A 15685-nucleotide genomic window follows, 5' to 3' on the forward strand; every position below is an offset into this window, starting at 1 on the left:
TCGTAAGTGATTTTTGGGTCAGCGGAGGTGAGTGGGACATTCCCCCCCACCCCCCACCCTCATTGTGATGCAGAAGCACGAGTGTGTGGTCGTCGTCTCCTCACAGCCTCGTAGTCATCCTGGACATCGATCTGTCTTGTTCTGCAGCAACTCTGCAACCACTAGGCGTGTTTGCATTTGCCGCAATTGCAGGGGCGCCACCAAGTGGACAGTTACCCCCACTGAAGAACATCGGTGTGAAAGATGAAAGTAGTGGTAAAGAGTTAAAAGAAAGATAACACAGAGATGCATGTGTTGTGGAAGATGTAAACAACTTGTGTCTATGTTGGTGCAAAAAAAAAAAAAAAAAAAAAGGAATAAACAAATCACGTCTGTCAAAGCATCTCAGACATCAGTGGCACAAGTCGTCCCTGTGGAACTGATTGACTAATCATGCAAAATCACAAGCCCTTCCAAATATAATCCCGCCCACGAAGCAGCTCATCCAGAAAACACAAACAGAAGAGACATTTGTACCTCTCCTTCGATTCTGGGAGGCCGAATGCTGGACAGGTGGATGGTCTTATACTCTCCAGAATTGAGTTTGACTACCATGGCATCAGCGTTCACTACCTGCATCACCTGTAGGGACCAAAAACAAAAATAGGGCATATGATTAGTTAACATCTGGCAAAATGAGTAAATCATCACACAGCAAGGGGGGGGATCAATTAGAAATTAATTGAAATGTTTAAAAAAACCTGCAAAACTTGATGTGAAGAAAAAAAATTTGCAGCATGGAGAAGTTTTGGAGCAAAAGACCAACACTGCATTTTAGTAAGTGAGCGAGAGAGAAGATGAACTGCTGGAAAGATGGAGAGTGAAGGAGAAGGTAAAGGATAAATGGGGAGGAAGAGATCTGCTCAAAGACAGGGGGAGAGTGACAGCGAGCAGGAGGAGCGCAGGGTGAGAGGAGAAAGAATGATCATTGAATGACAGAAGAAGAAGAGAGGCAAGTCGTCCCAGGAGGCCGGCGAGGTTTGGAGGACGCAACGAGGACATTATGGTGTCTGGAGGATTGGCACGAGGATGGAGGGAGTAAAGAGAGAGAGAGAGCGCTTTTAAATATCAGCATTGTTAAAGACAGTCTAATGAGTGTGACAGCTCTGTGCCATGTGACATAAAATATCGTGCACCGCGGCGTGGAAGAGGGAGAGACGGGAACCGGTTCCACGTGTCCGTCAAGATGGTGCAGGTTTAACTACAAAATAAATAACAGAATATAATCATACTATAACTTAAGCAGCATTAGTTTGTTTGTTGTCCTGCTCCTCCCAGGTCCTTTGGTTGATTTCTTGATTTGTCGATGAAAGTCAACCTCAGAATTGCTCCAAAAGGTCAACGTCAGTGTGGTCAACTGTCAACATTTTCACTCTATTTTCTACCAAACATGGCCAGCATCTGTAGGTGAGTTCTGAAACAGCAACTGTTGAACAAGTAAACTCAAAATTTGCCAAAAGTCTGTTTGCTGCCACACTCATCTGATTTCTGACCAACTTTCTATGCAGATGAACCTTGGAACTGCCTTTAAAGGGCTAATTTTGTCTAAAGGGCTCATTTTGTCAATGAACACTGGAGTTGACGCCAAGGCGTTGGATTACTTGAAACATACTACATATGTAGGCTGATTCCAGAATTTGTCTTGGCAAGCCCAGCCAAAGATCAAGCATTTGGATTAAGGTCACTGTCATTGGGTCAAAAGTCATATTCCCACTGGGAAAGAACTGTGCTAACCAGGAAATTCTTTCTTAAACAAGCTGACCACTTCCTGGTTGATACTATATTTCCCCAATCTGCCAAAGCCAGCGTTCCCCGCCAGGCCTATCGTCCTATAAGGGGAACACAGATTGCCTTGTTACATATAATTTACCAGGATTCCCAAGTGTACCAAGTTTGCATGCGCAGTTTTGTGAGAAATATGGTGCTCAGCTTAGTAAATTCACTGTTACTGCAGACACCAGCAGCCAAAGCAATACCTACACAAGAGAATTTTATTACATGTTCATCCAACGTTCAAATGTTTCACACTAATCCACTCTGACTAAGAAAGCAATCCTGTGGTGGAGGACAATGACTATAAGGCTGCTTTGTGTATCCATGTACTACACCTAGTAACCAGTTTAGACAGGAACAGGAAAGCCATCAAAGCAAATGCCAAAACAAACACAAAGCTGGATCCAAGACAAACTGAAATATTTGCAGTGCCAGACGTGGTGTCAATCTTGATATGATAAACATGCATTCAAAATTTAATGGAGCGCAACATGAGATGGGTCATGGGAAAGAGACTGTAAATGCATCTTAAATGTCTGGAAAAACTAATGTGTAAAGATGGGTAACTAAACGTTTGTGCTGAATCTGGTGTAGTGTGAATCAAAATCAATCAGCTTGCCATGTGTCATTACCTTCAAGAGTCAGGGGCACAGAACCTGTGGCCTTGCTATTTTAGATGGGAGACTCAAGGGAGAGGTTTTGTGGTGAGGAAAAAGAACTGTATGCAAAGTATCAAAGCACGTGAGCAAGTCATTCACAAGAGCTGCCACCAAAGCTCCCTGAGGTGAAGCAGTAAATAGAAGTTTTGTTTTTCCAGTGTTTACTTTTATTTCATTTTCAATTGGTGTTTCAGTTCATTGTAGTTTTATTCATTAATGCGCATCCCTGTGTGTATAAGGTACACCCAAATGCTGCACAATTATCAATAGCAGAAAAGCCTATGTTCGACTTCAGGCCAGGATTTTGGGGATTTATGGTGCAATCACTGTCTCTCAATTGCAACACAAGCAGTGGTTGCTGGGCACAAAAACAACAATGCAGTCAGTTGGAAACTAACAGTAACAGTTGTGCTACCTGCTGCTTTCTAAGGTATTATCATCTTCTACCACAAAAAATGCGTGAGGAGAAGAAGACAATCACTGCATATCATAAAACATGTCAAACCTGACTCGTATCATACAGTGATGTGCAGAGAACTCGTATATTTACAGTGTGAGCAAGCAGTTTTAAGTAATCACTCAGAACTGCACGGGGACCTGATAACTACAGTAAAAATCCAAAAATTACACAAGTCTCACAGGAATTTTAGCTCCTCAATTAAAGTCACTAATAACGCTAGTGTGTAGAACACATCTGTGCAACCCGGCCCAGTCTGTGTGCGAGACTTCGTATGGGCACAGAGTGTTCGCCAGAATCAAGACAGATTGGGGGTATAACGTGACTGAGATGGAGGAGGCATCCAATCCAAGGGCCTTTAAGTAGGCCGTCTGAAAGAGACTGAGAAATCAATCGACCTACACATGCTGCCACCCACACTTTGTATTAAAAGCCCACATCATCACTCAAGCTGGAGCTCATATGTAGGCTGTGTACAAACTTAAGGCGTAAAAGTGAAAGATGCGCGAGCCGTGTATCACGCACGGCTCTGACACTGTGGGTGTTTTGTGTGCTCGACTCCGCGGTGGAAAAACGCCAAAAACATCCTTTGAGGTGATCGTGAGACGAAGTTGAACAGAAGAGTGACCTAGGTGTAACGGTCTGTTTGGGATGGCCATTACTCCACGAAAAAACAAATCAGACGGATGTCACGTTTGCCACCGGAGAACAGGAATTAGACCAGCCCACGTGCTAAAGAGGCTGCCTGCAAACGCAGCCAAAATACATCATATACTAATCACAGAGCGGGAGATAAGGAGACAGGCTGTAAACAGGGGTGCACACATGCACGGGAAAAAAAAAAACATGCACACTCCAGCCTCCACACACTCGTACTGTAACAAGGTCGCTTTGGGGTCTGCACGAGCAAATAAAATGCAAGAGGGAAAATGTGGCAGGAAAAAAAAATAAAATAAAATTTTGGCTCTGTCTTACCAGCTAATTATCAGGCGAAGAAGGTGAGTCATAAGGGGAAGGAGGGAAGATCAACACAGAGATAAAAGAACGGAGAGATGGAGAGAGCCAAGGAGATAATCTCATGGCAAATATCACAAGTGCAAAAAAAAAAAAAAAAAGATATACATGGATATAAAACAGAGCAAAAAGTCTTTACGAAGTTGAGCCTACCAGGAGGGCCAAGCGAGCAGGCAGAAAAGACAAACAGGCAGGTCTGATGACTCACAGTGCTAATCTGATGCTCAGAGGTGAGGATCTACTGCCACCCATTGCCCACAGCCGACACACCATCTGCAGTTGTCAGCATCAGTCATTGCACAAGGAGGATCTCAGCTACTGCTGGCAAATGTGTTAGCTGTCAGTAGAATCTAAGATGTTTCTGTTTTAAAAAAAAAAAAAAAAAAAAAGGCGGGGGGGGGGGGGGGGGGGGCTAAAAACAGCCAAGACCAACTCATTATTTTTGATCCATCACACTGCCAGACCTGCAGCAGTGCTGAGGAGGCATCACTGCTCTTCTGCATGATTTGGTGTCAAAACCGCTGCGTGTGGCTGTGTTCAACACCTTGAACTGTCTTGCACGTTGTTCCCGCCTGCTTATAAAAGCTAATTGTGGAATATTCCTGGAAATCTGTATCCTATGAGAGGTACGGATTCAGAGAGACAAGCTTCCACTTGCCTGATTTCAACTTGAAAAACACCCTTCTGCACTTTTATCAGCTGTGAAGCGATGACAGAGCCACTACACCCTCAATCTGAACATTAGACAACAAGCGACGGAGAGCTCCAGCGCCATTGTTACACTAGTTGTCACACAAGCAGGGCGACAACTCTGGTCCATTGATTGTCAAGTACTGTACAATTTAAAATAACTACTCGAATGCTATCAGCTTTTATTGAAGCTTTTGGCTTGCAACAACTGTGTCACTATTTCAGCATCGCCCTGAGTCTGTTGTGTCCAACTCCCGTGGAGGAGAGTCTAATTTAAGATAGTTAGCATGACTGTGTTTGCCAAAGACATCTGGTGCAACTAGAGGTATGATCAACATCAGGAAATCCACTCATTCCTGGAAAATTTCACATCAGAGTGGGACACGCTGTTGCTTATAAATCATCAAATGCACAAGGTGAGTCACGTCCACAAGTGTTTCATTTTAACTGTCACATCAACATGAATCTAAAAGTAAAACCGGCCCACGGTGTGTCTGTGGCGAGCTCATGATGACAGGTTGGTAAAGGGGTTTACACCACGTCAACTTATATCCAACGCCTCACGGGTCAATGGTTACCCAGAGGAGCAGAGGAGAACGGAAGGAGACAAGAGGGAGACTGTTGAGACGTGGCCTACATCTATATCCACAATCCCGGCAGAGGGGCGTGAAGACGAGACAGTCAAACAGGAAGAAGAGGTGGAACATGCGGCTGACATTGGGGATGGGGCCCGCTCGGCCTCGCCACTCAATCCATCAGTCGGATGATAAGAAGTGAAAAGCAGACTGGATGAGCGTGTGATGATGAGGGTGATGGATAGATGTGTCCCTGACAGCATCAGTGCACTGCAATATGAAGCGCCAACAAATGTCAGCGGGATGATCACCGGCTTAAGTAACCTTAGAATGTCCAAAACGCAATAAAGGTGTCACACAGCTCAGCCAGTTGCAGGGTCAGCGCGACACACTTCACTTGACAACCACCCGCACACGTCCGGTCTTTATTGTTGCAACAGCATGTTAGAGGCCTTTTACCCAATGAACCTTGCGTCACTTTCACCTTAGAGAAACCGATGCCCAAATAAAAAGCACAGAAGGTGACATTCTGGACGCGGTGCTGATGTGTGTTCTGATCCCAAAGCAAGGAGTTACTGAGGGAGATGAAGAAACGGGAGGACAAAGAGGCGCAACTTCCACAAAAAAAAACTTAAAACTGCAGCGGGGTTCAACTGTGTGGATGTCAGCGTTTCTTTGATGAAGCGACTTCACTTCCTCATCCTTCTTCCGGACAATCTGTACAACTCTGCAAAAACTCACCTTCAGTCAATTTCCTTTTCAAACCTAACCCTTATTTTTTTTGCTGTCTTTCCACACCTTGTGCCCCGCCCCCAGCTGACCATCAGCTTTCCCAATAACTCACATCGAACATTTTTCTTTTGAAGGTTTTTCTTTAAGAGCAGCCCAACTAATAATATTAACGTTTTATCCTTTTTCAAGCCTCATCCTTCTGACTCAGGGAAAAAACATACATACAGTACATACACACACACACACACACACTATTTTGTGCTGTTTTTATCCACACAGTTTATCAAATTCATTCTGTAAGCACATTCCCACAGCAATACCTTTTATGTTCCCTTCAGGCTAGTCAGGAGTTTGTTTTTTAAGGGTCTTAAGTTCAGGATCTGGATGGCACAAATGCAGACAAAAGATAAACTTTAGGGCAATAAAACTTTTTTTCTATCATACAGAAAAGTATAAACTAGACATCAAAGTGCAGCGTAAGGGAACCAGACTCAAAGTGGAGGTTTTTATGCTGGAGTAGCTATAATATACATTAAAGCAATAACTCCAAAACTACCGCACATCACCTCAAAGTGCCAATGAGGTTAGACGGTATAACCGAAATGTATCAAGGAGTCTATCTCACTTCATTTAAACTAACGTGTCCTGACAGAACGGAGGAGAGCATTCCCTTGTTCTCGATCTTAAGGACCCTTGTGTTCCCCCGAGATCGTGGCCAATAACGTCCAAAGCTAATATCTCTAGTTCTTGGCTTTTAGTGGTCATTCTGAGCAAGCGATTTGGCCCTAATTTAACTGGGGAGTGCTTCAAGGATGCTGTTAAGCATTCAGTCTTGGACCTTTTACAGAAAGAATTTTCTCTTCTAGAGAAAGGATTTTTTTTTTAGTAGAATTTCTCAGAGGAGGATGGAAATATGAAAATAAGAGGCGTCAGGAGCATAATCTGTTCGGAGCAAGAAAGCCACGTTGATTTTGCTGCTGGGAGGAAATTGGAAATGCTGCAGCAGACGTCAAGACAAGGAAGCGAGAGGCTGAATCAGAGTCAAATGCATGTTGGGAAATAATGTCACGTTCCAAACAATAAGTGAGGATAAGCGCTGTTATCTGCACACTGAAACATAATGTGACAGGAAACAAAGCCGAAACTACTGTGTCAGAATAAGTTCTCTCGCACCCTCACCTTGGCTACAAATTGTCGATCCTTCTGGTCCAAGTTTGCTGTCGGTGCCACGTAGTCCTTCCAGATGCGGACTTTGCGTTCTTTAGCAGATCTGACAGACAACAACAACAAATAAAAAAAAATAAAAATCATCATCATCAGTAGTAGTCATGAAGATCAGCAAATGTTTAATCAATCAGATAAATTCTCTATTAAGCTGTGAAAAGTTGCAAAAACATCATTATAAAAGAAAGAACAAACTTTTATGAATAAACTTCATTTGTTAGTATGTATACATATCTGTTTAATTTGTACATGTATTTTCTACACATTAAGAATTAAAATCTACAGGTACATTATACACCAACTCTGATTTCCAAATCTCCTTAATTTAGGATTTTTGTCACTCAGCTGAACACCAGCTGTTATAAGATTACTGATTTTAGGAAAAACTGCAACAGATTTTTGTTTGTTACCTCTGTACCTTGTCAACCCATTTGTAGGATAACTCAAAAGGTAATTAACAGATTTCAATGTAAATTGGTGAGCAGATAGATAATGTTGCGGGCAATACGTGATTCTATTTCAAAGTTGATCTGGAATATATACTTGAACTGAGATCAAGAAGAATCTTTGGCATATAGCAAAAATAAATAAATAAATACATAATTTAACTCAAAATTTCTGTGAAGACGTTGATGAAATCTGGTGAGTAGATGGATCATGTACTAGAGATGAGAGATTTGATTTTGAACTTGGTCTGCAATATATCTTGGATCTAGAATCCAGAAGACATTTTTATCAATATGTGGCCTTGGCAGAGGCACTGCGCTCCCCCAGTGCCATACTGTTTTCTTTTTGAAAGGTTTCAGCCTATATTGGAATCTGGTGATAATCACCAACACCAATGGGCCTGAGGGTTATACAGTACCGATAAGCTCAATTCATCTGTAGCACAACTTATTCTGTTCCTACATGAAAATAACAAAATAATGATAATTCAGCTTCTAAACATTGCTATTTTATTTATCATTGGTATTATAGACTTTTCAGATATTCTAATACTGAATATTAGTGTTTTATTTATTAATGCATTAAAAATGTCATAAAAAAAATTTATGTCGGGTCTGGCAGTACTTTCCTAGCGAACGCTAAAATTGTTAACTCAATGAGCTAACATTAGCATCCCACACAGACAGAAAAGCTGTTGGAGATAACAATTCACAACTTTTATTTAAAAAAAATCTTAAAAATTAGATAACTGAAAGACTAAGGTAGGTCCTATCTATAACTCTTTAGCAGCCGTTGGTCATTTGCGATCAGCTAGCATGTTTGCAATGTAACCACAACTCGTGTTTGTGGAGCCAGAATGGCAAATGGTAAGACTGTGTGTAAACTTTCATCACTGTATTACTCGCATTTCAATTTAATATGATATTCCATCAGCAGACAGCTGCACTTCCTACAGTTACACACCGTTCAGCAGCTCGGAGTTTCTCCGCTCCCTGCGTGTAGACGGCCATGGACCAGTCCACACAGCGTGCGAACCCTTCCTTCAGCAGGAGTTCTGTGATGTTGCCATTCTGGGACAAAAAGAAGCAGCGCGGTCAACAAGAAATCAACACTTCTCACCATGTCCTACAACCTGCATCTTACCGGGTGAAGGATGGTACCCAGTATGGTCTGGTTCGGGCAGCTCTCCAGGATGATCTGAACGTCTCTCTGCAGAAGACGAGATTCTGTGAAGAATTTGGCCTCTGCTGCAAATGGTTCTGGGGTCTCCAAACCATCTGCTTCCCGCCTGAATGTGGGACACTTGAAGAAAGGAAACGTGAACAATGTAAACTAGCACGCAATCAAATACAAAACCAGTGACACGATATGAGCAGCACAGCTGTTTGGTTTCAGGCTGTGTTCATAAGATCTGACTGGATCACCATCCAGAGTTCACCCCCCCGCCTGCTGCAGTCCTCAGTACTTCCGTCACCTGCCGGCAGTATTGTGCAAACGATCTCTTGAGATTGCCTGTATTCTCTCATCATATTTAACCAATGTCACCTTGCCGTGTGTGTGCCGCCTAGTCTCCTTTAAACGTGACAGAACACCAGACGGACACGATATGAACATAACAGGTGCGATGAGAAGGCGAGCCTTTGAGCAGCAAAAACAGAGAACACCTTGAAGAGGATTTAATGTGTTCAAAGCGGAAGATGAAAAAGATTAGTTACCTTGAGGAGTCTGTTGGCAAAGCTGGACTTAGTGAGAAAGATTTATGGGAGAAATTTAGCAGAGTGGAACTGATACAGCTCGAACAGGAAAGACAAACTAGACAATAATGTCTAGAGTAACTCCAAACATACTGATCAGATCAACCAGGTCCTGGTCCAGTTTGAGACTGTAATTGGGCAATAACAGTAATACATTTTATTTACAACACACTTCACATTTACAATAAATCTCAAAGTGCTATAGTCACTAAAAAAGAAATCAATAAAAACAGGAACAGTAAGAGGCAGATTAAAAAAAAAGACCATTAAAGCAACAGAGGAAATAAGAGTAAGACGTGCACAGGTTTAAAAACATCTGTTAAAAAGAAAAGTTTTCAGGCCCTTTTTGACGGATTCCACAGCCTATGGAGCCCTGAGATGAGGAAGCAGGGCATTCTGCAATCAGGGGGCTGCGCAGGAGAAGGCGCGGTCTGCTGTGGTGCAGGATCAAGTCCTGAGAGTGAAAAGGAGGTGGGTGTCAGAGGAGCGGACAGAACGTGCGAGACAGTGACGAGTTCTGTGAGGTATGATGGGGCGTTACCATAGAGACATCGAAAGGTGAGCAGAAAGATTTTGTATGTGATCCGGGCAGAAATGGGAAGCCCGTGAAGTGAGCAAAGGATGGGAGTGATGTGCTTACGCACTCTCAACAGGACGCTGGCAGCGCTGTTCTGGACGTACTGAAGTCTTTGTATGTTCTTGCCAGGAATCCTAATGAGAAGTGCGTTGCTGTAGTCCAGTCTGAAGGAGACGAAGGCGTGGACGAGCTTGGAAGGGGAGAGTGTGGGCCTGAGTTTAGCTAGGATGTGAAGGTGAAAGAATGAAGTTTTACAGATGTGTTTTATATGGGATTCAAAGGTGAGTTGTTGATCAAAGATGACACCAAGGTTGGTGACAGTAGTGGAAACAGATATTCTGACCAGAAAAGACAATGCTAAGGACTTTATGTTGTCGAATTTGATGTGCAGTGCCAATCTGGATTGCTTCGGTTTTTGAGCTGTTTCGATTGAGGAACTTTTGCTGCTTCCATGCCTTAATCTCCTCCAGAAAGGCTGTGCAAGTCGAAAAAGGGGTGGATAGAGAAGGAGAGGAAACAGAGGGTGATGGAGATGGAGCAGATGCAGATGGGGTCTCAGACACATTGCTACCCAGCTTCAGATACAGCTGAGCATTGTCAGCGTAGCAATGGAATTGAATTTATATATGATTAAAGAGAAGGGGTCCCAGGACTGATCTCTGAGGCACCCCAGAAGGGACAGTGTGGCTCAGTGATCTGGTACGCCCAATAGAGATGAATTCGGATCTCTCTGACAGATAAGATCAAAAACCACTCCAGGGCAGTACCAGTGAGCCCTACAAGGTGCTGTAGGCAGTGGAGCAGTATGCCATGATCAACCGTGTCGAAGACACAACCTTGTTGTTCATGTCATTTTTGATGAAACCCAAAGACTACCAGGTGTGTTTCAAAGGTCTTTCTAACAGTCAAGTAAAGCTTTCACACCCTGGCCTACTTCACTTAATAGCTCTTAATCACATCATTTCAGAGAAAAGAGCAACATGACACTACTGAGTGTAAAAAACTAATGGAAAAAAAATTACATCTCTGCCGTTACCAGGGAGATCATCTTACGAAGATGTAACCAGCTCCAAAGGGCTTTTGTCTTCTATTTCTGGTGATACATCTGAATTTATACAGAGGCCATGTCTTCTCGCCACTCTTCATGACTGGATGTGGAGACGGCAGCATGCCTTTAAAAGGGTGTAACATTAAAAGTTGTTGAGACCAAACTGGGCTCTCTGGAGAATTATGTAACTGATGGACAGGAGCAAAATCCTGTCATTTCCCACAACTGCACCATCTGCTCCGAGCAGAGTACCACATCTGCCGGGGGCAGCAGTTAGGTAGTGCTTACCTTAATTCCAGACAGCATAACTGTGACTAGGTAGTAGTCTGGGAGGAGCAGGGCACGAACAACACTGCCGTCACGCACATGCTCGATGATGGCTGTGGGGAGAAGATCAGAAGGTAAGAGTGTGAGAGGAGAGAGCCTCTTAGCATAACAATAAGCGTACATGCGCCATGCTCTCAAATTTTCATTTACAGGACAAAAGTTATACTTCCCTGATGCATAAATTTCAGAATTAGCACAATGGATTGGTCTTGAATTTAAAAAGAAATCCGGTGAGTGCTGCAGGGTGCACTCAGAAAACGAGCTTGAGAACAAGCAGCATTGACCCAGGTGGCCCCCAGACCCGAGTATTAAAAATATAACGCAATGCTAAAATCCCATCGGCCGTATGAGCATAAAAATAGGAAACAGCATGCAACCTTTTGACCTCTTAAACTTTGACATCTCTGAACTTGTCCAAGGTCTGTGTCCCAAGAATGTTCCCTGTGAATTTCATGACTCTGGCAGTAACAGGACTGGAGTTATGCTGAGCACAAACAGACGGACAGATGCAAGGTTTTCGCAATACCTGAAGGTAATATTTTGGCCTCAGGTAAAAATGAAAGGATCCAATAAGCTCATTTTAAGCTATGTGTAACTTCAGCCACACCTGCTCCTAATTTCAAACCATGCATGTGATGTTTCGTTGCAACAAATCCAGACCTGGCCAACGGGTTGCAGACAGGAATATGGTACTGCATTTTATCAAGTGACAACCTCTGCTCATGAAAAATACAGTCAATACAGAAGTGCCAAATCTTGCAGTTCCTCAGACGGCCACTTCAGGCTGTCTCCTAAAACCTTTTTATACATTCACACCATTAGCTAGCAGGTATCTATTGCTTGGTGGATTAGCACCAGTGTTCTTCCACAGTTACTGAGGCAATATTTCAGTCATTTTTTTATACCCACGCCCACACCGCCTATAATGAAAACCACCAACCAGTCTGCAAAAATGTTCATTTAATCAAACACCTGAACTAAGTTTAGCCCATTAGCTTTAGCTTGTTTGGTAAGTATGAGGTGGGAGGAGATGAAGTGTTCATTTATTCGACATGCTGGTCTTGGATTGTGAACTCGAGGTATGTGGGGATCAAACGAGTTGAGTTGGAATTCTGACTTTAGGGGGGGTGTTCCTGGGAGGTGCAACTGGGAAAATCCAACATCAGAGTCCAAATGGGATGCACTGATATTACATAAGCAAAACAAATGTACTTTTTGGCCACACTGCTCAAAACCACAGTGTACTATTCAATGATTTGAAACGCTAATAATAATAATTTCGTTTTAACTCTCAATTACTCCAAAAAATGAATGCTGTGAGAAACGTCAACCTGTGTAAGACATTTTCTTTCTGTACGTGACCGTGGGAAAAATGAACGGCATTCCTGTTTTCAACCGCAGCAACTCTACGTGCATTTGAGTGCACTTCGGCTGGATTGCTGCCACCAATTCTGAAACAAGCATGACCCGCCGCCGCTGAATGAGTTGGACGAGAAATAAAAGAATATGAAGCCTTCCCTTTCCTGCTCCCATTCAATTAAAAGGTAGTGAAATGAGCTGAGCCGCTGTTAATGCTACTAGCCTAGAATGAATTGAGCGGTACATTACACCTCGCGTAGGTCAGATGAGAGTGTGGAGGAATGAGCCGATGAAGGCTGATAGACTCTGCGCCATTAAAGCAGATAGTGAGGCCAAAAAAGCCGGCGCCAAAATGGTGGCTTTCTTCCGCAGTCGTCAAATCAGGCTTTTATGGGAAAATAGAAGCTTATGTAATCCTGCGTGCGTGTGTGCTTCTCGATGCTAGTCACAATGGCTGCTTGCTAGCCCCTACCCAATCTCATTACCATTGATGGGTTTCTGGTGCAAGGCGTCGACGAAGTTGCGGGGATTCTCTATGGTGTACTTTATGTCACGGATGGTCTGTGTCCCGCCTCCTTCGCTCCACAATCCCTTCTTGGAAGCTTTGGCCTGGTCCTCCATTTCACAGAGTCTGGCCTGCTCCGGGCTGTTCACACACACACACACACACACACACACACACACACACACACACACACACACACACACACACACACACACACACACACACACACACACACACACACACAGAGAGCGGTTTAAAGCAAAGAATGAGACAAATGAACAAAAACCCACCTGCAAACCCAACGTGCGAGGGCTTAAAGGTCAAATTGCCGACAAGCTGCAGTGTGCCGCATCCCGGTATATATTCATTAGCCTGAGTCTCATTGCTGTAACAACAGAAACTTGTGTTCCCACCTGCTGCTTTATCAAATCGGCATTGCGGATACTTGAGCTTTTTCATCTGCAAACAATTCCATCGGTTTTTATTTTGAACAACTTTCCATTAGAGATAACTCATAAAACTGCAGGTCGTGATGACTATGTATGAAAGAACAGAGTCGCTAGTCACGATTTGGTTTCACTGCCAATAAATATGCCTAAATCTGACACACTGTAAATATTAGTTCAATTTTCTATTAGTGTCTCAATCAAAGTCCTTAATCCACATGTTGTCAACGGTGTGCAAGTGAGCATCACGCACAACAGCACGGAAGCATGTTTGTCTCATTGTAGTTTGCTAATGCTAACCTAGTCAACTAAGCAAACACTAAACCTGTGAAACAAAAATTCTAGTCCATTAAAGGAAAAAGCACACATACAGCTGACAATGATTCAAGTGTGAAATAGAAGACTGAAGAGAAATTTTATTTATTCAATTCTTGCTATTCGAGCCAGTAATTTTGGCCAATATTGGACTGATACCGACCAGAAATATCTGATCGATGTACCTGCAGTGCAGAGGCGTGACAACGTCACCATCAAGTCATCAATCTGCGAGTCCCAAGTCAATTCTCAAGTCAGCTTGCAAACAATTGGTGGTCATTATGACTTGAGACTTGCTGATTCATGACTTGATGGTGACTCCGTCCCACCTCTGTTGCAGTGTGAATAGGTGAATGTGAGGCATCACTGTAAACCACTCACGGCATTCACATCAGCTTTTACAGAGATGCAACATCGAATGGAAGATGCCACTGACTTGCTACAAAATTGCGTCTTAAACAACACGCACAAGCAGTGCAGCGCTGGACTTTGCAGTATCGCTTAATTCCAATTAAGCTAATGACCTCTCACTGACGGCTGCACTGCTTTCATTCACGTTTTGTTGCGAGTCGGGCTAACTCAAGCCTGCTCCTCAAACGTGAAAGAAGAAGTGAAGTGTTTGTTCATTCAAACATGGACAAAATGTGTTTTTAATGAAACAGTTGCCACTGTGCATGTGATTAAATCAGTATGGCTTTGTTTGGTCAGGCCTGAGCCTAACGGGATAAAAACAACTTTATCCCCACAAACTGCCTTACTTCGGCGGCGCTCAGCAAACCAGAGATTGTAACTGCTTAAAAAATGTTTGAGCATTTTACAAAAAGACAATAATAGCGTTTGACAGCTTCTTGAAACGCAACCACACAGCTGGCAACAAACGCTGCAATTAAGTCCATGCTGGCTCGCTAAGCCGCGCAGGCTAATGCTTTGTGAGAGCCCTTGTAAAACTTTAATTATTCAGAACTTCAAATGGCCAACAAGCTTTTATTTTTCCAAGAAGCAAATGCTGCCTGATTGATACAGGAGTCGAGATGGCGACTAAGCAAAGCCTTCTCCAAAATGAACCATCCATAAGATGAATTATTCCATTTTATTACTGAAGACATGTTTCTGCTTTTTGAGACATAATGATAGTTTTTAAATAAAACTACCACATATAAGCCAGCTCCACTACCACACGTTCCTAATCAAATGGCCTTTTGGACTCTTTTCCCCAAGCCGACTGTCAATTTGTTCCCTTCTGCACCAACGTGGCTACTAACTTCAATTTCAATAAAACCTGATTCTTGCTTACGGAGCAGCAAAAGTGAAACTTTCTGCAAGTCGTCATTTGTCTTTAAGCTACTTAGAACTGAAGCAATAAAGAGGAACCAAGCTACAAAGATAAAGAAAACTGCAAAAGGAGACGGTGAACAGCTCCACAGAAACACAAACAGAGGTCAGTTAAGACGGAGAAGAACTTCATGTGTGGAGGCAGAAGATAGTGAATATATATCCAAGTCTCCAAATAGCATTTTGTTTTCAACCAACACAGTGTTTCAACTCAAAACTGATACCGACAGGCAAAGAAGGCCAAGTAAAAAAAAAAAAAAAAAAATAATGAATAAATAAACCTTTATTTTTTAACATACTGTAGGTTCGTGGTCTGTTCATATACGAGTCTCTGCAATGTGAAACCAAACAATGTTAAATCACACACCAACTGTTTGACAGCTTCCTCTTGGTTGTGGAAAATTCAAGGAGG

General features: G+C 42.9%; 1 protein-coding gene across 1 annotated transcript in view; it reads right to left on the reverse strand.

The window, feature by feature from the left end:
• snd1 (staphylococcal nuclease and tudor domain containing 1) overlaps positions 1–15685 on the reverse strand; it is a 311160-nt gene that overhangs the window by 280125 nt on the left and 15350 nt on the right. Inside the window, exons 5-10 of the mRNA XM_034162933.1 lie at positions 13161–13321; positions 11278–11369; positions 8754–8912; positions 8574–8680; positions 7119–7209; positions 517–621 (exon numbers count right to left, since the gene is read on the reverse strand). Coding sequence (XP_034018824.1) covers positions 517–621; positions 7119–7209; positions 8574–8680; positions 8754–8912; positions 11278–11369; positions 13161–13321 — 715 coding nt within the window. The remainder of the gene's footprint in view (positions 1–516; positions 622–7118; positions 7210–8573; positions 8681–8753; positions 8913–11277; positions 11370–13160; positions 13322–15685) is intronic.

The sequence above is a fragment of the Thalassophryne amazonica genome, chromosome 22 (assembly GCF_902500255.1).
Source record: "Thalassophryne amazonica chromosome 22, fThaAma1.1, whole genome shotgun sequence".
Taxonomy (NCBI): Eukaryota; Metazoa; Chordata; class Actinopteri; order Batrachoidiformes; family Batrachoididae; genus Thalassophryne; species Thalassophryne amazonica.